The sequence below is a fragment of the Lissotriton vulgaris genome, unplaced genomic scaffold (assembly GCF_964263255.1).
Source record: "Lissotriton vulgaris unplaced genomic scaffold, aLisVul1.2 SCAFFOLD_1036, whole genome shotgun sequence".
Lineage (NCBI taxonomy): Eukaryota > Metazoa > Chordata > Amphibia > Caudata > Salamandridae > Lissotriton > Lissotriton vulgaris.
Window position 1 is genome coordinate 591,491 of NW_028245324.1, and position 25,684 is coordinate 617,174.

General features: G+C 48.5%; 1 protein-coding gene across 3 annotated transcripts in view; it reads left to right on the forward strand.

The window, feature by feature from the left end:
* The window catches only part of LOC147666481 (E3 ubiquitin-protein ligase TRIM39-like), a 160,538-nt gene that overhangs the window by 130,930 nt on the left and 3,924 nt on the right, over positions 1–25,684 (forward strand). For all 3 annotated transcript variants that reach the window (XM_086949057.1, XM_086949056.1, XM_086949058.1), the window contains exon 5: positions 23,603–23,652. In XM_086949057.1, coding sequence (XP_086805183.1) covers positions 23,603–23,652 — 50 coding nt within the window. The remainder of the gene's footprint in view (positions 1–23,602; positions 23,653–25,684) is intronic.

The following is a 25,684-nucleotide window of genomic DNA, read 5'->3' on the forward strand; positions in this document are numbered from 1 at the left end:
GATGTGGTTGCTGAGTTACAATATTATAGCACATTTATTATTCAGGCTCAATATTCCACATTGAGAGGTTTATGCATAATGATACATACCACAGAGATGCTTTATATTTAGAAGGCTGTGCCAAAAACACCTTTCATCCAATTGTTATTAACACTGGCACTTCCACAAGGGAAAGGTTTTAGAGCAGTTATTAAAATTTAAAGCGAACCTCTAATCTTGATATTTTCACCTAACATGTAACGCACGGCACATCAATCCATCGGTTTTAGCCCCAAAAGAAAAACGTTTATAAAAACAAGAAGTGGTTGGAGTGCAGCAGTTGTTTAAAAAAAGAGACAACACAAAATAGCCATGGATTATGACCGTATCATTCAGTGTCATAAAGAGGCACATGAAGAAATTGCACTGGGAGATTTTGCCCTCGGCTAGTGAAAGTCACAGTTGATTTAAGATGCCCTGCAGGCACTAAAACACTAAGCACCGAAAGGGGCTTGTACCTGTGTCTGAGTCACAATGGCATGTATTGTCCGAAATCCAGGTATAAACAAATCCATTGGTCATTCTATTAAAAAGTACACTTTATGATTTCTCTACTGCTCCACTTGTTAGATTAGGATCCTTTAATCTGGATATTAATTCATCTGAATGCTTTTTCAATCTGTGCCTACTTTAATTTTTACTCATTCTTTAGTAATATCGCTCCAGTCTTCAAAGGGTTCCTCCGGTCCTCATGAGCCCAACCCTGTTCCTTAAATCTGCTTTTGGTGGAAAGAAATCTTTTTGTCCCTCAGTGACTTCCCTTTAGCCTACAGCATCCTCGGGTCAGCATCAAACCAATCCTCGAACCTTTGAAAGTGTTCCAGTCAACAAAGACGCAGAGAGAGAAATAGAGAAAAGGGGAAAGAAGAAAGAGAGGAGGAAGAAGAGACAAAGGCGATTGACCAGGAAGGGAGTGAAGGGGGGAGAAATGCAGAGGGAGGTGGAGAAGAGGAGAGTGAAAGAGACACAGACAGGAATTGGAGACAAGAGCCCCTGTTTGCTGGTGGCACCATTTCACTTTTGGAGCTGCCCTGCGTGAATCCCCAGTGCACGTGGTTTAGGATAATCTGAACGCAGTTTGGGTCGTAACAGAGGGGCTAATCCTCGGATCCTATACAGACCGACACCTGGGAGAAGCTCACAACAACAAGTAAAAGAAGAAAAGTCGAGGACCCATCTTAGGGAGGTGTTTGAAGCAGCCAGCAAGACATAGTCAACCCAAAGACTGTAGACTGAAAAGAGATGCCAACAAACAGAATTTGCAGCAGGGTCCCAGGTGCAGGATCTCAGAGACTCCAAGGTGCAGGACCTCAAGGACTCCAAGGTGCAGGACCTCAGAGACTCCAAGGTGCAGGACCTCAGAGACTCCAAGGTGCAGGACCGCCGAGAATACAAGGTGCAGGACCTCAAGGACTCCAAGGTGCAGGACCTCAGAGACTCCAAGGTGCAGGACCTCAGAGACTCCAAGGTGCAGGACCTCAGAGACTCCAAGGTGCAGGACCTCAGAGACTCCAAGGTGCAGGACCTCAGAGACTCCAAGGTGCAGGACCTCAGAGACTCCAAGGTGCAGGACCTCAGAGACTCCAAGGTGCAGGACCTCAGAGACTCCAAGGTGCAGGACCTCAGAGACACCAAGGTGCAGGACCTCAGAGACACCAAGGTGCAGGACCTCAAGGACTCCAAGCTGCAGGACCTCAGACACAGCAATACATTTTGTATGCTCCTTAAACTAGGGCAGAAAACTAGGGTTGTAGCTCCTTACTAAAGGACGAGACAGATTTCGGAGAGGATGTGGGTTTTAGATATTTCCCATCCTGTTTCAAAGCACTAAAGGGACATTTGAGGATTGGCAGTGGTGCCGTAAAGTACTGATACGTGCCCTGCTCACATCCACACAGCCCCCACTGATACGGGCACTGCTCACATCCACACAGCCCCCACTGATACGGGCACTGTTCACATCCACACAGCCCCCACTGATATGTGCACTGCCCACCCACATCATTCTTGCCTGCTTTACAGACATGATTCAGACCGGAGACTCCTTAGTTTTAAAGCCAAAATGGCTTTATATTTGCTGTCTCCTGCCTAAAATGATCATTTTAAATGTTAATTAAAGAAGAAATTAAACTCCTCAGATTTTTGTCCACTATCTTACTCTTCCCTGCTTTCAAATACTGACATATATGCACATATAAGTTATAACCACCTGTCACACAATATACTAGAGAGAACACTGCATAGAGCACACGGTTCTAAAGCAGCCGCTGTCCTAGGGGGCAGACTACACTAGACAGCAAAATATACTACAGAGCACACTGCAGAGAGGACACAGCTCTACAACACCCATTGTCCTAGAGGGCAGACTACTCTAGACAGTTGTACTACAGAGCACACCACAGACAGTGCACTGTGCTAGAGTACCCCCCACTGCCCTAGGCAAAACACTGTCCTAGAGAGACCACTGTACTACACACTGTGATAGATACTCACAGTACTAAACTGCACACTGCTCTAGGCCACTCTTTGCACTCGATGATACTCAGTAATACACGGTACAAGGTAATATACAGTGTAATGCACACTGCACTAGACAGCACACTCTATTACATGGTGCACAGCTCTAGAAAGCACTTCACAAAAGACCTCTGTACTTGATGTTATGCTTCACAATATGAAATGAAATGAAATGAAATTGTAATTTTTAAAGCTCAAGGGTGTCTAGTCGCTAAGATTCTCAGTAGGTGAAAGGACAAGTGAGTTAGCCAGACGTCAAGTGTGACTGTAAAGAAAAAAAGATTTGGATGCTATACTAATTAGTGTGTGTATAAATCTTTATTCGGTAAATTGATCACCATAAAAGACAACAATATACATTTTAAAATACATTTCATCAAATTATACTAGCAACAACAAGGGTTGACCATACTTAAAATACGACTGAGCACTGACATAATTAATAAAACCACAGACAAAAAAAATACTCCAGGCACTCAGAATTAGTAGCTTCAAACAACTCCACTCTAGGTAGGTAGAGGCCTTGCAATCATTCCCAGAGATCTTGATCTAATAATCCAGGCACTACCTAAAAACTTTGCCACCCCGCATATCAATGGGGTAGATGATAGATCCGATGTAATCACTCGTAAGGCCGAGCGATGGCACCTCAACCCCAAACCTTTACATACTGGTTTCAACCAGTTTTTCCGCGCCACTTTGTACGCGGGGCAGGCAAAAAGAAGATGGGCCACGGACTCTTTAGGGGCCGCACAGCCAGGACAAGATCGCAAGGGGCTGCCCTGGTTGGACCATTTTGAAGTAAATTCGCGTACCGGGAGGGTACCGTACCTTAATTTTAAAAAGAGGGCCCTGTCTAGAGGCTTAGTTATCAAGTCAAGGAAGGGTTCAAGTTTCCTTACACTCTTACACTCCAGAAAAGACTCTGTAAGTGAACCCCCTGTTATACCACGTGATGCTTCAGCCTGAACCCAATCCCAATATAATTTCTTGATCACCATTTTGGGCGGGGGCGCTTGAGACTCCCAAATATCTCTCAAACCCAATTGGGAGACCAATAGCCTCAAATTTTTCAACCAGCCAATTTTACACCCAGAGTCGAGTAAAATTAGCTCGTCCAGTACTTCAGCATATTTGGCCAACTCCTTAGTCCTTCTCAGGCGGACCCAAAAAAGCAATGGTCGCAGCCTCACTATATCCTTTAGGGCACGTCTTCCAAGGTCTAACCGCAAGGGGATAAGCGGGGTGGAAACAGGGAGTGCCACCACATCTCTCAAAAACTTATTTTCTGCTAAGGTTAGCTCATTTACATTGTCGAACCCCCATAATTCGGAGCCGTACAATGCAGCCGGGAGTATCTGGCCATCGTAGATGGCCAGTACCGGGGACACTGGTTTGCTGATTGATGCCCGGTACTCTCGTAAGATCACCCCCGACACTCTTTTGTGGCCCAATAGCATTTTCGCTAAGTGATCCTTCCAGGACATTCGGCTATTTAGCCGGACCCCTAAATAGTCGAATGCCTCGACCAACTCCAAGGGAGTCCCGTTAAGCAGAAAGTTGTTTTTAAAATTTTTGGCGGGTGAAAAGGCCATCAATTTGGTTTTAGTGGTGTTGATGGTTAGGCCTCTCTCTGTACAAAAGGAGGAGAAACGCTGCAGGAGTTTGTGCAGGCCTATCGGGGATTTAGCTATCAGTAAGGTATCATCAGCAAAGAGCAGGGTCTGGATCTTTTCCCCCGCCAGGGTTGGGGCATCCGTCTCTTCTCCTCTCAGATGGTCCACCACTCCATTCACAAACAAGGAGAAGAGAGTCGGAGCCATGACACACCCTTGACGGACTCCACTCCTCACAGGTACCCTATCTGTCAGTTGGCCCTGTGTACCCCATCTGATCCTAGCGTATGTCCCCTCGTGGAGTCTTACAATTAATCTTAAGAGTGAGCCAGGAAAGCCCAAACTTTCCAGAATCTCCCACAGTTTAGCACGGGGGACCAGGTCGAAGGCCGTCTTGAGATCTATGAAGGCCATATATAGGCTCCCCTTCTTGATGGTAACTGCCTTCCAATAGATCCCAAACAGCCGAAAGACCTGGTCCATCGTGCCCACCCTTTGGCGAAATCCGGCCTGCAGATGAGAGAGAATGCCTTCCTCCTCCATCCAGTCGCCCACCCTGGCGATAATGACCCTGCCAACCACTTTCTGGATTATGTCTATCAGACTAATCGGTCTGTAGTTGGCAGGGTCATCTCTTGCCCCCTTCTTGTACACTGTGACCACCTCGGCACCCTTCCATGAATCTGGCACGGGGTGTCCCTTTACTAACAAATTCATTATGGTGGCTATTAAATTTGCCCAGGCTAGGGGTTCAGCAATCAAGAGGTCCCCAGGGATCCCATCCGGCCCAGCTGCCTTTTTGGGCGTCAAATGTTTAATTGCTGCCACTACTTCGGAGGCCATAAATAAGCACTCTGTCTCCCCGTCAGGATCCCTTCCCTCCCCACAAGCAACCAAAGGGCCAGATGTATCTTCACTGCCGCCATACAGAGATGAAAAGTGATTGAACCATTGCAGGCTGGTTATATGGGTTGCTAAAGGCTGGGATTTACCCTGCCTAGCTCTATTGATTAAATCCCAGAATAACGTCGAGTCCCTCCTGCTGACGGCGTCTGTTATTTCCCTCCAGTACTCCTCCTCCCACTCGCGCTTTGCCAGAGCAATTGCTCTCAAGTACTCCCTCCTGGCCGCTCTAACCAAAGTAGGATTCCTTGAGAGCAAGGCAACTGACAGACTTTTCCTCTTCCCCCTGCAGTCCGATGAATACCATGGGTTGCTGGATATGGGGGGAGTCCTATTTGATCTGGGGGATTTTCCTTTAGAGGTGAAATAAAGTCTCACTTGATCTATCGTGCCTTTACATGCAGAATCTAGTTGTAAAGAAAGGCACGGAGGGCTAGCAACCACCCGATCCATTACTTCCAAGTCCCTGTACAGGGCTTCGATGGTAAATTTAATGGTCTCTAGTTGGTCTGCGTTTAACTGAGCCTTGTCCCACTTCAATCTACGATTGTTTTCATAGGGGATGATCTCTTTGGTTAGTTTCAACGGTGCACTCATCCCTTTCTCTTTAATTTTGCCCCATTTAAACTTGCAGCAAAGCGGATTATGGTCACTATCCTGGGTGGGTACCACCTCCATATCAATAAGGTCCATCCACATACTAACACTCATTAAAATATAATCAATTCTGGACGGGGCCGATAGCCTGTTAAAAGTCATTGCACCTAATATATCAGACCGGGTCCTGCCATTAAGGGCTCTTAATTTGTGCTCCCTAGTGAGGGCGTTCAGTTGGATTGCCCTAGCAGACCATTTCTGGATGGGGGGTACCGTCAAGGGGGGGATAGACCACCTGGAGTCGTCCTCCTCAGTACCTAGTGGATCATCACCAAGAAGAGGTTCGAACGTGCAATTAAAATCGCCACCCACCATAATTCTGGCTGAGGGAGGGCAATTAGCTAGAGCAGAATCAAGGCTCAATATGGTTGCCGAAGTATTATCCCCCGCAGCCCCTCTAGCGTACACATTAAAAAGTTCAAGCCTAATCCCCTCGATATGACCCCTGGAAGAAAGGTGCATTAAATCATTACACTGTGTGTCATTAGAGGCCATGTCCCAATCTAGGTCAGTTCTTATCCAGACTAAAAGACCTCCTGCTGGTCTACCTTTCCCTCTACTTATCGCTGGGGAAAAGAAGGTAGTGTAGCCAGATTTATCAATTGGTATCAAGCACCAAGTTTCTTGAAACAGGCAGACATCGAACTTCTCGATGAATTCATGCCATTCAGGAATGTCTAACTTCCTTTTTAGCCCGGCTACATTCCAGGAAATCAGGTTTATTACCCTAGAACCCTTGTGCACTAGAGAGTGCCCAGCCGTAATCACCCCCCCCCCGGCTCCATTCCTACACCTCTAGATTGGTGGCTGTTACTCACACAACAAAATTGCCTGTCGGGTTCAGAACAATCAACAACAATAGACATATCCGGGGCATCAAAATGAGGCATATTCGAGTGGATGACATTAGAGTCATCTATGGTTACCTCCTGGGAATTGTCACAAATAATTCCTCCTTGCTGGTGATTCACTCCATGTCTACCGCCTCCCTCCTCCATAGGCTGTAAGCATCAATCGCAGTTCTCCATGCCACTAAGCTGTGAAAACCTATTGAAAGTATCTAAGGGGGTGAAGGGTCTAAGATGCTCCATTGCACCATTGTGGCTTGGGTGATGTCTCTGTGGAACCGTAAACCAACCAGACTGACCATTAGGGTAAAGCTGATGCTGGCCAAATACCTGATGAGTACTATTGTAACCAAACTGCTTGGGCCATAGGACATAAGGCTCTTCCCTATGTTTGGGGGGGGTAAGGAACCGGCCTCGGGTAAAAGTAGGTTAAGGGCCTAGGTGTAATAGAGTTTCCTCCTCCTGCATATGGCCAGTTTAAAATGTAGTCCACTGCACGGGGGTCTCTAAAATTGACCACCACTAGATCCCGGTCAATATCTTTCCTAGTGTTACCCAACCACGAGATCCTTCTAACATGTACAATATCTCCATCCACATTTGGGGCTATAGGCCTGAATGTCCTCAACCAGTGAATTATTTTATTTTTCAATTGGCCATAACCTTCCTTCTTATTGTCTGCTAATGGAGGAACCCCGGTCATGACTACTACATAGGGCACCGCCTGAGGTGGAATTTCCACTTGGGGTACCCTAGTAAAAGGACCTCTGGTGCGTCCCCCTTCCCCCTGTCTCTCGCTACTGTTTACTGGGGGAGCCTTTGTCATTGGCCTTTGGGGGCCACCTTCTGTCCCAGCTACAGAAATGATCGGGTTCATTGTAGGATTTTCTTTATGTATAGCAGGCGCCGCCTTTCCCTGCTGCTGAAACGACTGTTTAGACGGCTGGAGTAGAGCAGAGGGGGTAGCTATTGGGGGTTTTACAGTCTCGCTAGACGAGACCCCAGTACAAGGTGTTGGTTGTGTTCCCCCACTCCCCTGAGCCCTAGACACCGTGGCCATACTATTTAAGGCAGCCTCTACTAAGGTCAATCTATTTTCGACTTTCCTAAGACTCTCAATCACAGGTAGCAACAGAGACCTCAGTAAAAGTTCGAAATCCCCTACAGGTGGAGGAGGAGTCGATGAGTTTGTAAATAAGGGCCCCTGACTGTTAACTAAAACTGCTATATTGGGGACCTCAACAAGCGGAGTAGCCACCATTGGTGATGCCTCGGGGTTTACAGTAGTTGCAACTTCCATGGTAGCCCTTACATGCGGTGAAGATAATTTAGGGCCTTTGCCAAAGTCTAAATGGGAAATTTTAACTTTGCCTTGTCTCGCCCTTAATTTCCTCCTTTTTTATTTGGTGGTGGTCCATGTATCTGTGCAACCACTAGTTGCTTGGATTTCAATGATTTAAGCTTCAGGGGAGCAGCAGGGTGGCATGAGATCTGGGTTGGGGGGTCAATCACAATAGGATCAAGGGACATACCAGGCGAAGATGTGCAGTCACGCAGTAAAAGTGGGAAGCCTTCTTGACTAACGGTTTCCCTCCCAAGGTCAATTAAGTCCCCCTCAGTGAACAAGGATACAGACGCAGAGTCAATAAAGGATCTGTTTTTCAAGCTTTCGATTGAACGCCTCCGCTCAGCCCTGCGTTCAGCCATGATCAATTCCTTCTCCCCCTCGGACAGTACCTTGGGAAAGTAATTGACTAGTGACCCATTGCGAAGTTTGGCATTCTTCCCAGGTGACCCCCCATCAGGTAGGGTAGCCATTAACTAACCTGTAACACAAGCCTACGGAGTGGGTTTTAGAGAGTGGGCCCAGCCCGGCCTGCTCTGGCCTACGAGGGCCTCAGAGGGCCCGCCCTTTGCCCGGGCTTCGCCCCGGGCGCTCCCGCGCAGCGGGTTACAAAGGTTTATATGGGCCTAAGGCTGTAATAAGCTGGGCGGGGCGGTCAGGGAGAGCGGGCCAGATGATAGGCCGGAGGATTGCCGGGACTCCTGGGAGAGCGAGTCCCGGTTCCTTCGCTCGCAGCCCTGTCGCACGCTCTCTCACCCAGCTGGCTCCTGTGACTCCTGGGCTCCGGTGGCGGCAACAGCGCAGCGGGACCCGCGAAGCGGGTTCCGCAAGTAGTGAAATTGGTCTCCCAACGGCAGCAGGAACACACACAGCAAACGACCCCAATGTCAATAGGAGGCGGGGATTTTTAAGGGTGAGCTGGGCGGGGCGGTCAGGGAGAGCGGGCCAGATGATAGGCCGGAGGATTGCCGGGACTCCTGGGAGAGCGAGTCCCGGTTCCTTCGCTCGCAGCCCTGTCGCACGCTCTCTCACCCAGCTGGCTCCTGTGACTCCTGGGCTCCGGTGGCGGCAACAGCGCAGCGGGACCCGCGAAGCGTGTTCCGCAAGTAGTGAAATTGGTCTCCCAACGGCAGCAGGAACACACACAGCAAACGACCCCAATGTCAATAGGAGGCGGGGATTTTTAAGGGTGAGCTGGGCGGGGCGGTCAGGGAGAGCGGGCCAGATGATAGGCCGGAGGATTGCCGGGACTCCTGGGAGAGCGAGTCCCGGTTCCTTCGCTCGCAGCCCTGTCGCACGCTCTCTCACCCAGCTGGCTCCTGTGACTCCTGGGCTCCGGTGGCGGCAACAGCGCAGCGGGACCCGCGAAGCGGGTTCCGCAAGTAGTGAAATTGGTCTCCCAACGGCAGCAGGAACACACACAGCAAACGACCCCAATGTCAATAGGAGGCGGGGATTTTTAAGGGTGAGCTGGGCGGGGCGGTCAGGGAGAGCGGGCCAGATGATAGGCCGGAGGATTGCCGGGACTCCTGGGAGAGCGAGTCCCGGTTCCTTCGCTCGCAGCCCTGTCGCACGCTCTCTCACCCAGCTGGCTCCTGTGACTCCTGGGCTCCGGTGGCGGCAACAGCGCAGCGGGACCCGCGAAGCGGGTTCCGCAAGAGGTTCGAAATTGGTCTCCCAACGGCAGCAGGAACACACACAGCAGCAAATGAAATGAAATTAAATTGTAATTTTTAAAGCTCAAGGGTGTCTAGTCGCTAAGATTCTCAGTAGGTGAAAGGACAAGTGAGTTAGCCAGACGTCAAGTGTGACTGTAAAGAAAAAAAGATTTGGATGCTATACTAATTAATAAACAATCATATTTTAAGAGCCTCTCAAAAGGTAAGCGGGTTGTTTATGGATTTTAGTTTGAGGGGCATCAAGTTCCAAAGTTTGGCAAAACTCTTGCCTGCCCAGGTGACTATCTTGATTTTAGATATGACCGGGGTGTACCATTGAGAGAGCTGTCTGATGGATTCTGGGCCATCAAGATGAAGGGCCTTAAAAGCTATGCACAGAGACTTAAACATTACCCCCTTTCTCACCGGACACCAGTGGTGTAAAGGGAGAGATTGGAAGACCGACTGATGTTTTGGTATCCCAAGAAGCAATCTAGCCTTTCTTGTGTGCGGTCAAAAAAAGCCCATTACAGTACTCTATTTTTGAAAAGACAAGTGCAGGGATCACTGCCTTGCATAACTCCAGAGGAATATTGGGGAAAACCTCCCTAAGTGATTTAAACAGAAAGAAACACAATTAGGTGATGGCACTTGAGTGTCCCACAAAGGAAATCTTTTCGTCAAATTGGACTGCCAGATTTTTCACTTTGGGAGCAGGAATTGGGGGAGCTTACATTTTCTGAGGCCACCATTTGAGAGACCAGAACGATGGGCGAATGCCAAAGAGAAGTACCTCTGTTTTGTCAGAGTTTAGTTTCAGACAGTTGTTAGACATCCAGCTCCCGATCTGTTGCTTACAGTCGTAGAAGCCTTCTGGAGTCCTATCTAGATCTTCTGTGACCAAAACGTTTAATCAATGAAGGTAGTAACGTATAGATTAAAAAGAGTTGGACTTGATGCCGATTCTTGCGGTACACCATGGGGCAGTGTAAAAGATGTTGAACTGTGGCCATTGCATTCCACAAACTGTGAGAAAGGATCTTAGGAGATTAAGGGCCTAACTCAAACAGACGATGGTTGAGAAGTCCATGGTTAACGGTGTTGAACGCTGCAGAAAGATCTAACAAAATAAAGGCAGCGTTCCCTCCCTTGTCTGAAGTTGTTCTGACAAACTCAGAAGCAGTGATCAGTCCTGACTGTGCTATGTGGTTGTCTAAAGCCAAACAAAGCTGAGAAATTGGCCTATAATTGCTGTGGTTATCTGCGTCCAGGTTTGGCTTTTTTAGGAGAGGGAGAATCAATGCTATTTTCAATTTTGGGGAAAGTGCCCTAAAAGGAACATTTGATGAAAAATCTATAGTAGGGGACCAGGGACAATCGCTGTTGTACTCTGGGTGGATGTAGGAAGGTGGCTACCTGACTATGGTTACCCCAGATTTATTGCCTTGTGTTTAGCTGGTTTTCGACTTAGCCTGGGGCCCTGATTAGCAGGGAACCAGGCCAACTATCTGCTCTCTCTATAAAATGGATTCCATGTACCCTAGGTGCATAACTAGATTGGCCTGGGTCACCTTATCAGCCCCTGTACAGAGCACTATAGGTGCCCAGGGCATAGGTGCATCCAAGGCCTACCAGGGGCTGCAGCATATCTTTTGCCACCCCTGGCTGGCTGTCTAAAATTGACACAACTGGCTGATCACTCAGCTGAGGCAAGGTGGTGTAATCACCCCTTGCTTAGATATAGTATACCTATATCTAAACCTATATCTGGACACATATAAACCTGTGAGCCACTCCTATGGAAGGCCTTATCAATCCAAGAGGCAGAGTGCGTGGTTTAATGTGAGATGGAGCTCTGGCATGAGCTGAGCCTGTCTGCAGCTGTCGGGAACCACTCCCTAAGCTGATCCGGGTTAATGCCATACCATATACTATTAAGTGCCTTATAATCCTCGCGGTTATATAGCAACTTTGGTTTGGCTTTATCAAAACATGTCGAGTAAGGTGTCATACAAATTGGAATACTACCCCCTCGCCAGTTCTGGCGAGGGGGTAGCATTCCACCCTTCTAGAGGGAGAAGACATGTTACTTTACTGAAACGCGGTTGATTTTAAAAGAGCCTCAGATCCACAAAATGGATGCCTCTGCCACAGACACGGGTCTGGCCTCCTGCTGCTGACGGAAACTCAGCAGATGGTGTCCTGGACAAAGGGTTTCCTGTCGCAGGGCGGTGTTACACCACCCCAGACAGGAGATAGTGGATTGTAGCAGGGAGGTTTCAAAGAAACCAGACACTGCCTGGGGAGCACAAGGCTGCCCCTTGCATAATCCGGCCAAACCCGTTCTGAGGCCTTCCAGCCCCAGTCCCAGCGCGGCCTGGATCAAAGGAAAGGGGTGTATCCACCCACTTCCTGGGTCCCACCCATAGGAGGGGACCTAGCAGGTAATCCAGCCCACCAGATTCGAATAAGAGTGGAAGCAGTGCCAATGCAACTCAGATTATCCTGAAGAAACATAAGAAACAAAACTCTGGACCCTTGGACATCCTACTCAACGTAGAAGAGTGAAGAATCTCCCTTGTGGTCAAGGAGTGACCACCCTATGCAAACAGGCACCATCCAGCACCTCGACCCTTGCTTTGTTGCAGTTCCCGCCGGAACTCGAGCGACAGAGATCGACAAGATCAAGCTTGCCTGCCTTCCTCCAGCCCGATCCACAGTCCCTGCAGAGCTGAGACCCGTGGAGGCGACTGGAAGCGTGGGGCACGCCATCTTGAAAAGGCCACGAGACGCTGACCGTGCAGCCCACGAGTGACCCTCGAAGCTGTGCACCGGGGTTTGAGAAGCCCCAACCCTGAGCTGCTCTTGCACTGAAGCTACCCCCTCCACACTCGACGAGTGCTGCGTGGGGCCCTTCTGCTTGTGTTGGCTCGACGCGTTGGCCCGGTCACTTGCCAGCTGGCTTGTGGCCCCTGTGCCGACGAAAACCTTAAACCGACTTGCTTTTCTGGTTGCTCCAGATTTGCACCAGCTCCTGTGAAAAGGAGCCCCCGCTCTGACCCTCCTGGTCTGAGTGAGAAGCAATCTCCCGGTTCCGCGTGGATTGCTTTTGCCAAGTGCTGTTTGCTCCAATCTTGAAGCTGACGGCGAGAGCCTGCATGGGACAGATCGTGACCTGCTCCTGGACGTCGCAGATGCCCCAGAGCCCACGTGACAGCAGAGAGAAGCTCCTCGACAACCATCTGATTGCGCCCGACATTGCCTGGTTCCGTCCTGGTTCCACCCTGGTCACTGCTGAGTGACCCAGACTCTGTCCCCTCTGCTTTCAGATACTTCTCGACTTTGATCCACCCTTGGATCACACCGGACACTTCTGCTTCCCATCGCCTGCAGCATCTTCAGCTCCAAGCACCAAGAGCCTGCGTGTCAAAACCTGACGCCACTTCGACCCTGTGCACCCGCTTCCTGTGGGTGAGGTAACATTGCAACGCCAGTGTTCCCACACTGGTACACACCTCTAGGGTCTGTGTCTTAAGTTTTGTTCCTCTAGGTTCAGCGGATGTATCTTTAAACTCACTTTGTGTAACTTTTACGCACCATTGACATTGCATTGGTGCAAGCCGCACTTTATGTGCTGCACCCGAATCCCGCAGGCTTTTCCTGACTTCACTATTGCTAGTCCTGACCACTCCCAGCGATTCCCTAGGCCTAACCACTGTTCGATTGGTATCTCTTATACCACTTTCTTAATATATGGTTTGAGTGGCCACCCGCCCTCATCCATAATTGTGCAACTTTGTATGTTATACTGTGCTTTTGATTTAACGCTTGTGCCCCTCTGCTCAAAAAGAGTACTGGGGATTATTTTAGAAATAAACACATATATTTTTATAATATATACTTGTGTGGTGTCCTTTCGTTTGGTATTACAGGATTGTATGTGGTAAAACAGCTCGCTTAACATGACCTCTTAAGTTAAGCCTTTAAGGCTGCTTAGTCAATGCTACCCCTAGGATAGCTTGTCTAACAAGGTTGACTTACAACCTGACACCATAAGGGATTGTTTGGACTTATACAAGGTGGTTCCAGAATTGGAAACATCATATATCAGGCCAACTTCTCACAGTGGGCAAGGATCAAAAGGCGACCCTGATTTGATTGAACAGGTCTGTTACTTGACCAGTTGTGAGGGGGGAGAAGGCAGAAAAAATAGCGTCCGAACAGTGATATGGCTCTTACGATTCTGCGTCCACGCTGGCTGCTTCCCTGGTGTTGGTCCCTATTTGGGAGCCATCGGATATCACCGGCTGTGGGTTGTTGGTCACGCAAGCCTCCTCAGAGCTTTGGTTTGCAGCGAAGACATTAAATATAACCTCTACTTTTTCTTTAAAGAAAGTTGCGAATTTGTTAAAGAAAGAGGCGTCTGCATTGGGGTTTTCAGTCAGCGAAGGGATTGCTCAGTTTGCCCACTGTAGAAACAAGCTCTTTGGGTATTAATCACTGAATTAATTTTGTTTATGAAGAAGTTGGCTTTAATCAAGAGCTTTTTATATAATAGCAGCGCTGCTTTATAAATGGCTTTGTCCTCCGTGCTATAGTTAGACCTCCATTTTCTCTCTAACCTTCTACAAGATTGTTTAGTAAGTCTGAACTCTTCATCGAACCAGGGTTCAGGTGGTGTAGGTCGATTTTTGTTTCCGCATTTCGCTAGAGCCTGTCTGACCAATAGAAATGAATGGACACAAGACACAATGTGGGAGTGTTAGTGAGAAAGAGAAAGAGTGTGTGTATGTGTGTGTGTGTATAAGTGGTGTGTGGTGACAAGTGCCACTCACTCTGCTGTGCTGAAGTGTGTTGCTTGTCCTAGGCAGTAACGAGAAGAACTCCTGTGCAATCTCACAAACCTGACCTTCTGCGTGCCGCCTCCCCTCTACGAGGACTCGCTGGTGTGAGCGAGCTCTGCAATCGGCAGAGCCAGCATTCCGCTCCCAGTTTGAGGCCCCCGGGTAGAGGCTTGGGCAAATACCAACAGCGAGCCGGGGGACTGCGAGGACTAGCAATCTCTACGCTGCTCAGCTGGTTCCTCTTCCCCCGGCGGACACGCCCATGGACACGCCCACCGCACACTGGCTTATAACCTTTCGTGACACCCGCTTCGCGGGTGCCACTCACTCTGCTGTGCTGAAGTGTGCTGCTTGTCCTAGGCAGTAACGAGAAGAACTCCTGTGCAATCTCACAAACCTGACCTTCTGCGTGCCGCCTCCCCTCTACGAGGACTCGCTGGTGTGAGCGAGCTCTGCAATCGGCAGAGCCAGCATTCCGCTCCCAGCTTGAGGCCCCCGGGTAGAGGCTTGGGCAAATACCAACAGCGAGCCGGGGTACTGCGAGGACGTGCAATCTCTACGCTGCTCAGCTGGTTCCTCTTCCCCCGGCGGACACGCCCACGGACACGCCCACCGCCCACTGGATTGTAACCTTTCGTGACACCCGCTTCGCGGGTGCAACTCACTCTGCTGTGCTGAAGTGTGCTGCTTGTCCTAGGCAGTAACGAGAAGAACTCCTGTGCAATCTCACAAACCTGACCTTCTGCGTGCCGCCTCCCCTCTACGAGGACTCGCTGGTGTGAGCGAGCTCTGCAATTGGCAGAGCCAGCATTCCGCTCCCAGCTTGAGGCCCCCGGGTAGAGGCTTGGGCAAATACCAACAGCGAGCCGGGGGACTGCGAGGACCAGCAATCTCTACGCTGCTCAGCTGGTTCCTCTTCCCCCGGCGGACACGCCCACGGATACGCCCACCGCCCACTGGCTTATAACCTTTCGTGACACCCGCTTCGCGGGTGCCACTCACTCTGCTGTGCTGAAGTGTGCTGCTTGTCCTAGGCAGTAACGAGAAGAACTCCTGTGCAATCTCACAAACCTGACCTTCTGCGTGCCGCCTCCCCTCTACGAGGACTCGCTGGTGTGAGCGAGCTCTGCAATCGGCAGAGCCAGCATTCCGCTCCCAGCTTGAGGCCCCCGGGTAGAGGCTTGGGCAAATACCAACAGCGAGCCGGGGGACTGCGAGGACCAGCAATCTCTACGCTGCTCAGCTGGTTCCTCTTCCCCCGGTGGACACGCCCACGGACACGCCCACCGCCTACAAGTACTTAACTGTCAGCACTCCACCCGCGTCGCGGGACGCGCGCGGGGCGGAGCACGGGCGAAGACCGGGCAAAGAGTGGGCCGTTTGAGGCCGTTCGAGAACGTGAGAGTCCGGTCCGGGCCCCTGCTCTAAGCCTTACATCTTTGGACATCTAACTACAGGCATTTTACCATCTCCCTGAATATAGCGACGACAACACGAGAGCTAGTAAGCAAAAAAAACTCAAAAAAAACGGGCTAGGAGAAAAACTGTTAGGACCAATGGACGACTTTATTTCTAAAGCAAACACTTTCATTGACCAAAGTATAAGCCTGATTGAGGGTAGAGTATCAACTGAACTCGCAATCGCAAGGCGATCCTCAATGGGACTGCTAGCAACTGCAAGAACTCCAGATACACAGTCTGCCCCAACACAAACAACAGTGGCCACAAACAGATTTAGTCTCCCAAATAATGTAGATCTTTCTGCCACCCAACTTTCTGTAACATTCTCAGAAAGCGAGTTAGAAAAAACTCCCGAACTTTTCCCTGACCACACCCCGGAGGAAGTAAGGCAAGCTAGAGGGAGGAGGGAGGGAGCCATAAAGAAAAAGAAGGATAGGGAAAAGCTAGCCAACACCCTCAATACCAAAGCGGTTGATCACACAGATCTGATCGATATCACAAATCCGGCTGCATTATCCCAACAGATCGCTGATCCAAGTAATAATGTGATAACGATCCATCATCCACCACAGAACCTCCAAGATATCACCATCTTAGAATCCCCACCTCCACTAATAACGGGCAAGGAAAGAAGAGCATCAAGGCTAATAAAAGAGATAGCTTCCCTCCTAGATTCCTTTATTCGCCCAATAGAGATTAGACTATGTAACATCGAGGCTCAACTGACTAAAATCTCTAGTTGCACCAAGGCAACACCTTTACAGGGACCGCAAAAAGCGGGTACAAACACCTCGGCTACATTGCCTATACATAAGAAACCCACAACTTTAGCTGCCCCGCCGCCTAAACAGCAACCCACAGCAAAGGCCCCTACAGCACCAAAGGCTCCCCCCGTACAGAAACCCACGCCCAAGGTCCTTACAATTCCCCCGCAGACCAACACCATACTAAATACATCTAAAGTAAACACGCCAACCACAAACACACAGGCCCCCAAAACTCCTGCCACCAAAAAGACAAATCTTGCAAATAATAAAGGAACATTGAGAGGGAACACTGATAACAGGCACTCCCTAAATATGCCACCAGAGGCATGTCCATATGTGGTAGTGATGACGGGGGTTCCCGAATTAACGGGAGAGGGGGCGGAACCTAATTGGTCGCTGAAAAACAAAGTACAGTATTGGCTGAACACAAATCGACCTGTTCCGCCAACCTGGAAAAGCAGAATAACATCAGTTTGTAGGACCCCCTGGGTGGGGCACAGGAAAAAAAGCATTCGGGGAGACTGTATAGTGATCACTTTCGAGGATCCTAGCATAGTTGAGTATATCTGCTCCTGGGACTATAATAACTCAACCGGAGGGATCGCTACAAGATCCCTTTCCTACTTCTATCCAAAAAGATATTATAATAACTATGCGAATGAATCCGATAACATCTGGCGAAAAGCTATCCCACAACCATGGGAACTAGACGTTGCTGGGCCAAAGATATTCCAGCGTCATAGTGATCCTGACAATTCTTGGTGGTCAACCAACCAGAATTATCAACAACAAGAGGGCCCGTGGCAGACTGTGGGACCACAAAACAGACTCAAACTGGGAACAGTGGGATAGACCGCCCTATCGACCATACAGACCCAATTTTAGCGACGCCACATATGGGCAAGATTGGTCAGGCATACCGACCATGAACCGGTTCGGTAGCCTGGAAATGGTCGACTGACCACGAGTCGAATCCCCGAAGCCCCAACATGCAACCCCGGACCAAACCAATGATCCCCTAGACCTACCAGAACCTAAAATGGCAGATACAGAAAAGCAAACTCTACAGCTCCCGGTGATCTTTTGGAATATTGCAGGTCTCCGACCAAAAATTGAGGATGGCTCGGCCGCCCGATTTTTGGAGGATGCTAAAATTATATGCCTACAGGAGACTTGGGCCACAATGCCATTACACTTTGTAGGATATAAGACATATTCATCCCCCGCCCTTCCAAGCAGCTCAGGCAGACCTAGGGGGAGGCTGGCAACCTACATAGCGAACACAATAACTGACCTGAAGGTATTAGAGGCAGATCCATCTCCAAACTTTCAGTTGCTCACTCTCACAATAGGGGAAAAACATATTATTATGTTAATTAATTTATACAATAATCTAGATGATGGCAATTTCTTAAACACCCTCCTTTTGATTCAAGAAAAAATTACTCATCATCGGCACCTTTACGAGAGAAAGGGTAACGTTCATATAATCTGGGGAGGAGACTTTAATTTACACCCCTGTCCGAACAATCAGACCTGTGGAATGGTGGACGAATACGAGAACCCACTCGTCCACTTCTCCCACTCACGAACGGGGCTAGCTTTGAACAAGATCCTCTCAGACTTGGAACTTCTAATAATAAACCCTATTCTTCCGCCAGATAATAAACTAGAACCTACCTATCGAGGAAGGGGGCACGAGGCCACAGTTGATTACATAATTATAACAGAAGGTTTAAGAGAGCTAACTAGTAACTTTACAATTTTGGAAAATATTCTAAGCGACCACTCTGCTCTAAGCTTGACCTTACAGATGAATCAACCAAGATCTCCTATGGCAACAATAGCTAACACCCTATCACAAAACAGACTTGAACTGGGCAAAAACAACGGATACACTATAAAATGGGACAGCAAGAGTGAGATATGGGACAAAAGGAGAACTAACTGCACCGTTTAGGGTAGAGCGAGTGTAGGAGAGTAGGGTCTGCTATCCTATGGTCACCCCAATTTTTGCCTTTTGCTTCACTGGTTTTCGACTTACTGAGGCTGTGGGCCTGCTAATCAGACCCCCAGCCTGCTGTTCTCTCTCTAAATGTATAATACATGTGCTATAGGTACATACCACAATTGGAAATGGACTCCTTGTCAGCCCCTGTACCATGCACTATAGGTGCTCAGGGCATAGGTGCCACCAAGGCCTACCAGGGGCTGAAGCATAGCTTTTGCCACCCCTGGCTGGTTCTTAAATTGACACAACTGGCTGATCACTCAGCTGGGGCAAGTGGGTGTAATCACCCCTTGCTTAGATATAGTATACCTATATCTAAACCTATATCTGGACACATATATAGCCTGTAAGCCACTCCTATGGAAGGCCTCATCAATCCTGGAGGCAGAGTGCGTGGTTTTATGTGAGATGGTGCTCTGGCATGAGCTGAGCCTGTCTGCAGCTGTCGGGAACAACTCCCTAAGCTGATCCGGGATAAGGCCATACCATATACTCTTAAGCGCCTTATAATCCTCGCGGTTATATAGCAACTTTGGTTTGGCTTTATCAAAACATGTCGTGTAAGGTGTCATACGAATTGGAATACTACCCCCTCGCCAGTTCTGGCGACGGGGGTAGCATTCCACCCTTCTAGAGGGAGAAGACATGTTACTTTACTGAAACGCGGTTGATTTAAAATGAGCCTCAGATCCACAAAATGGATGCCCCTGCCACAGACACGGGTCTGGCCTCCTGCTGCTGACCGAAACCCGGCAGAGGAGGCCTGGACAAAGAGTTTCCTGTCACAGGGCGGTGTCAAACCACCCCAGACAGGAGATAGTGGATTGGAGTAGGGAGGTTTCAAAGAAACCAGACACTGCCTGGGGAGCACAAGGCTGCCCCTTGCATAATCCGGCCAAACCGGTTCTGGGGCCTCCCAGCCCCTGTCCCAGCGCGGCCAGGAACAAAGGAGAGGGGTGTAACCACCCCCTTCCTGGGTCCCACCCATAGGAGGGGACCTAGCAGGATGTCCAACCCCCCAGATTCGAATAAGAGGGGGAGCAGTCCCAATGCAACTCAGATCATCCTGAAGAAACATAAGAAACGAATTCTGGACCCTTCGACTTTCTACACGACGTGAGAAGACTGAAGAATCTCCCTTGTGGTCAAGGAGTGACCACCCTGTGCAAACAGGCACCATCCAGCCCTCGACCCTTGCTTTGTTGCAGTTCCCGCCGGAACTCGAGCGACAGAGATCGACGAGATCAAGCTTGCCTGCCTTCTACCTGCCCGATCCACAGTCCCTGCAGAGCTGAGACCCGTGGAGGCGACCGGAAGCGTGGGGCACGCCATCTTGAAAAGGCCACGAGACGCTGACCGTGCAGCCCACGAGTGACCCTCGAAGCTGTGCACCGGGGTTTGAGAAGCCCCAGCCCCGAGCTCCACTTGCACCAAAGCTCACCCCTCCACACTCGACGAGTGCTGCGTGGGGCCCTTCTGCCTGTGTGTGCTCGACGCGTTGGCCCGGTCACTTGCCAGCTGGCTTGTGGCCCCTGTGCCGACGAAACTTGAAATACGACTTGCTTTTCTGGTTGCTCCAGATCTGCACCAGCTCCTGTGAAAAGGAGCCCCCACTCTGACCCTCCTGGTTCGAGTGATAAGCAATCTCCCGGTTCCGCGTGGATTGCTTTTGCCAAGTGCTGTTTGCTGCAATCTTGAACCCGACGGTGCTGACGGCGAGAGCCTGCGTGGGACAGATCGTGACCTGCTCCTGGACGTCGCAGATGCCCCAGAGCCCACGTGATAGCGGAGAGAAGCCTATCGACAACCGCCTGATTGCGCCCGACATTGCCTGGTTCCATCCTGGTTCCACCCTGGTCACTGCTGAGTGACCCAGACTCTGTCCCCTCTGCTTTCAGGTACTTTTCTACTTCGATCCACCCTTGGATCGCACCGGACACTTCTGCTTCACAGCGCCTGCAGCTGCAACAGCTTCAAGCACCAAGAACCTGCGTGACAGAACCCGACGCCACTTCGACCCTGTGCACCCACGGCCTGTGGGTGAGGTAACTTTGCAACGCCGGTGTCCTTACACTGGTACACACCTCTAGGGTCTGTGTCTAAAGTTTTGTGTTCCTAGGTTCAGCGGAAGTATCTTTTAATTCACTTTATCCAACTTTTACGCACCATTGACTTTGCATTGGTGCGAGCCGCACTTTCCGTGCTGCACCCGTCTCCTGTGGGCTACTCCCGACTTCAGCATTGCTAGTCCTGACTGCTCCCAGCGAATCTCTAGGCCCTAGGCCTAACCATTGTTCGATAAGTGTTCCTTATACCACTTTTTTAGTATATGGTTTGAGTGGCCACCCGCCCTCATCCATAATTGTGCAACTTTATATGTTTTATTGTGCTTTTAATTTAACGCTTGTGCCCCTTTCCTCATAAAGAGTACTGGGGAGTAATTTAGAAATAAATACATATATTTTTACAATATATACTTGTGTGGTGTCCTTTCATTTGATTACAGGATTGTATGTGGTAAAACAGCTCGCTTAACACGACCTCTTAAGTTAAGCCTTTAAGGCTGCTTAGTCCATGCTACCACTAGGATAGCTTGTCTAACAAGGTTGACTTACAACCTGACATCTTTGGGGTTTGTTTGGACTGATACCAAGTGGTTCCAGAATTGGAAACACTACATATCAGGCCAACTTCTCACAGCGAGGAGTAAGGCAAGGATGCGTCCTAGCCCCCTTCCTCTTCTCTCTGTACACCAACGGTCTAGAGGAGACTATGTTGAGGGGGGGGCAGGATCTCCCTAGACTGAAACATCCCCTGATCCCCGCTTTGCTCTACGCGGATGACGCAGTCATTTTAGCACGTACTCCTATCGAGCTTCAAAAATCTTTATCCAAGTATGCTGACTTTATGGGTGCTCTGGATTTACATATTAATGTAAAAAAAAACATTTGTCATGGTAGCGGGTGGACAACGAAAAGCCACTAAATCCATTTATCTAAAAGATCAGAAAATTGAAAAGACCTCACAATACCCATACTCAGGCATCATGATTGATGACAGCTTAAATTGGAAAGCAGCTGTTGAGGCCAGGAGACATCTTTTCAAACGAGCTATTCTTGCACTGATGAATTTCTCAAAAAAACTTGGAAAAAGACCATCAGTAGAATTACTACAGATCTATGCTGCAAAATGCCAAGCAATCGCCCTATATGGGGCAGGGATTTGGGGACACACAGCCACTGGACCACTACAAAAAGAAGAAAACATCTTCATGAGATTCCTTTTATCAACACCAAAAGGCTCTTCCATCTACGCCTCACATATGGAATTGGGAATCCCATATATCGAAGTCCTAATAAAGATTCAGCCACTCTTACTTTGGAGGCGTGTTTGGCTGTCAGAAAATAACCGGCTGACCAAAAACATCCTACAGGATTCCATGGAATTGGATCATGCACATAAGATAGCATGGCTCTCCTATATCAGACATTTCTTTTCTGATCTAGGACTACAAAAGTATTATTTCAACCCAGAAAAATTAAATGAAATATCCAAGAAAGAGCTGAAACAAATTGCGCTGAGCCATCTAGAGTCCTTGAGATTGACTTTGCTGACGACCAAAAAATCTGTGATACATGCTAATATGATTCAGCAATCCCCGAAAATCCAGCTCTATTTGACCCTGGAATGTACAGCATATGACAAAATGCTCCTAACAAGATTCAGACTGAATCTCTTTTACAGACTAGTGACTTTTCCTGAAAAGAACAATTGGAACTCTAACTTGGCACTTTGTCCATGTGATGATTTGTCCCAACAGTCTACCATTCATACAATCTTGTTTTGCAAATTTTTTCACACCCATCGAAAAATCTGGATAATCCCTTTATTAAAAAGATGGGGTTATAGACAATGTCGCCCAGCTATGTTAGCACTACAGATGTTGGACTCTGAATGTACCTGCTATCATGTACTTAACTTTCTAAAATGTATTATGAGGCATAGGAATAACCTTTGAAATAGAAGGAAAAACTCAGAAGGCTATAATTCCCCTACTCAATTTGCACAGTATCTGGCCATATGCTTTTATTTTTGAAAAAATTTTGCGTATAATAATTGTTGCTGTTTTCTTTTTTTTTTTTTTTAATACTCGTGTACTCTTGTATGTTGTGATAACTTTTATGGTTTTGCACTGCTAAAAAAACAAATAAAGTTTATTATTATTATTATTATTCAGTTAAACATTGAAGCAAAGAGGGGCAGATAGAGTGATACAGATGTAGAGACAGAGATAGAGGGAGTGAGTGTAGTAACAGCAATTGTTCACAATGATCTTTGTGCTGTTCGAGTCAGAGAGAGACAAAGTTGAGGAAAGAGAGAATGAATCAAAGTAAAGAGTGTGTCATATAGAGTGAGTGTGAGTGTTTGCATTTGCAGTAACAAGGAATGTTTACAGTTACCTTTGAGATCCCTGGAGTTTTCTGAAAGAGAGGGAGTTAGGCAGGAACACTCATAGAGGGTGCGAGAGAAACACAAAGGGGTGAGACAGAGGGAGAGAGAGTGACACAAGTAATCAGATAAATAGAAACAGAGATGAAGAGAGTGGACGTGTGTATTGGTGGCTGAGTTTTTCACTCTTTCCTCCGAGATCCCGAAGTTTGTATTATCGGGCACTAATCCCTGCAAGGATCTGAGCAGAGGGTCTTCCGAGTGGAAAGCAGAGTGTGTGACACTTTCGGATGCCCCTTAGAGCTGTGGGGAGGGGGGTAGGGTGCGTGTGTGTGTAGTAAGACACACCAAGTGCTGTCCTGCAGCGCTCCTGTGATGTCAGTATTATATTATATATATTTTTAATACTAGGGTGTTTGTGCTGTTTCTTTTCACATCCCTTTGCCTCTGAGTGTCTGTGACACTAACATGTTTTGTGTCCCTTCAGGTGTGAGGAGGTGAAGTTTCAGGGTCCAGAAAAGATCAAGAAATATAAAGGTAACTGGACTTGAGCTGACCGGTCCCATTCACCCCCACAGATCTGTGATGAGACCCCTTCTAAGTCCTGAACCTCGGGTCGTGGCCCGAACAGGAGCCATGAAAATGACGAACAATTCAAAGGGGCCCCTTCAGGGCGGAGCTCCATCATGACCACAGTGAAACTAACGTGTGTCTCTCCCTGGGGCCTGTATAACCTGCAGTACAGGCCTCTCACGGCGAGAGGTTGCATAGTGTGAACTTTTAATCAGAAGCAGTTCTTCTCTACTCTGTGTACTGTAGTTTGCAGTGTAATCTCTAGTGCAGTGTTTAGTGCAGTGTGATGTCTGATGTTCTTTCTAGTACAGTGGGTGGTTTACACTATGTTCACGGTATGCAGTCTGGTGCAGTGTTCTATCTAGGACAGCCTACTACTGTGTTTGCCGTTTTGCAGAGTGTGCTGTTTAATGTTTTGTTTGAAAACTTTATTGCGGTCATAGACCATAAAAGCACAGATAAAATATGTACATACACGGAATAGAATACATAAATAATTTAAAAAAATGCATGGTTAAAAGATTATTAAACAGTAAGTTATCAAAATAATGGTATCAAACATCGCAATTGATCACAGTTTATCTTAATTCATTAGAGTGAGCCTTCTGCGCCACATACCATATAAAAAACGGGATACCGCAAACACAATAGTAGGGGAGGTACCATATATTAAAATTTTAGCAGCTTGTACACATTGCCTTAAACCAAGACTTCTGCATAATGGTGCCAACCAGCATCTCCTTATTGTACTATAAGCTGGGCAGAGGAATAAAACGTGAACAATATCCTCTTTAGTGTTGGCCAAGAGCTCCATTCTCTTCACTCCCGGGCAGCTCACCTCCGGGGTCTCGCATAATTGGGCATACCAATTTGATGTGCAAGGGCTTTGATATGGGCTAACCAAGGGATATTCTTGATCTTTAACTGCCCCCAAACTGCAATGAATTCAGCTCTATATTCCTCGAGCTCAGGTACTGTCCAAAGCCTTCTCCAATACAGGAGAGGTCGAGCAGCTAGCAGTTCTGAGATGGACTCTAGGCCTAGATCTAGCCTCAGGGGTGTGAGCGGGGTGCTCTGGGGAGGCCTATCAGGTTCCTCATAAAGGCCTGCTCCACCTTAAGAAGGCTTGGTGTACTCTTATGGCCCCAGAGTTCTGCACCATACATCACAGCTGGTCTAGCTTGTACCCCATAGATCTCAAGGGCTGGGGCAACGGGCTTAAACAGGGTTGTTCTCTGAAACTTGCCAATGCCCCCTGCGCCAACCTCAAAGCAGATTTGGATACCTGTGGGCCCCAGCTGAAATCTTCAGTCAGGGTGACCCCCAAGTATACAAAGGTTCTCACCCTTTCCAACGGGACACCATTTAATACAGGGTTAGGGCGGATGCGCTTTGGGGGGATGAAAGATCTTAAACTTCGTCTTTGCTAGGTTTATCTCCAATCCCCTCAGAGCGTGGAAAGATACAAAACCGTCCAGGACCCTCTGGATACCTGATGATATTCGAGACAACAACAAGGTGTCGTCTGCGAACATCAGAGCAGGTACCCGGCCAGTAGCCAACCATGGAGCGTCACTGTACCTGACCTTGTCCAGTTCACCCACCAGGCCATTTATATAAAGACTAAAGAGCATGGGAGCCAGAGCACAGCCCTGGCGTACGCCTCTGGTCACGGGGAAGCGGGCTGATAATTCCCCGGTCTTCCCGCATCTCACCTTGACGTAGTTCCCTGCATGGAAGCGCTTCAGGACGTCTAGCAGATAGGGCGGGAGGTCTAGTTCTTTCAGTACTCTCCATTGGCTCTCCCTGGGGACAAGGTAGAAAGAAGCCCGCAGGTCTACGAAGACAAGGTAGAGGCTGCCACCCTCTACTCTTGCTGTCTTCCAAAAAAGGACCTGCAACCTAAAGATTTGGTCCAGGGTCGAGATTCCAGCTCTAAAGCCGGCCTGTAGGGTAGTCAATAATTTTTGCTCCTCCATCCACCCCAGCAATCTGT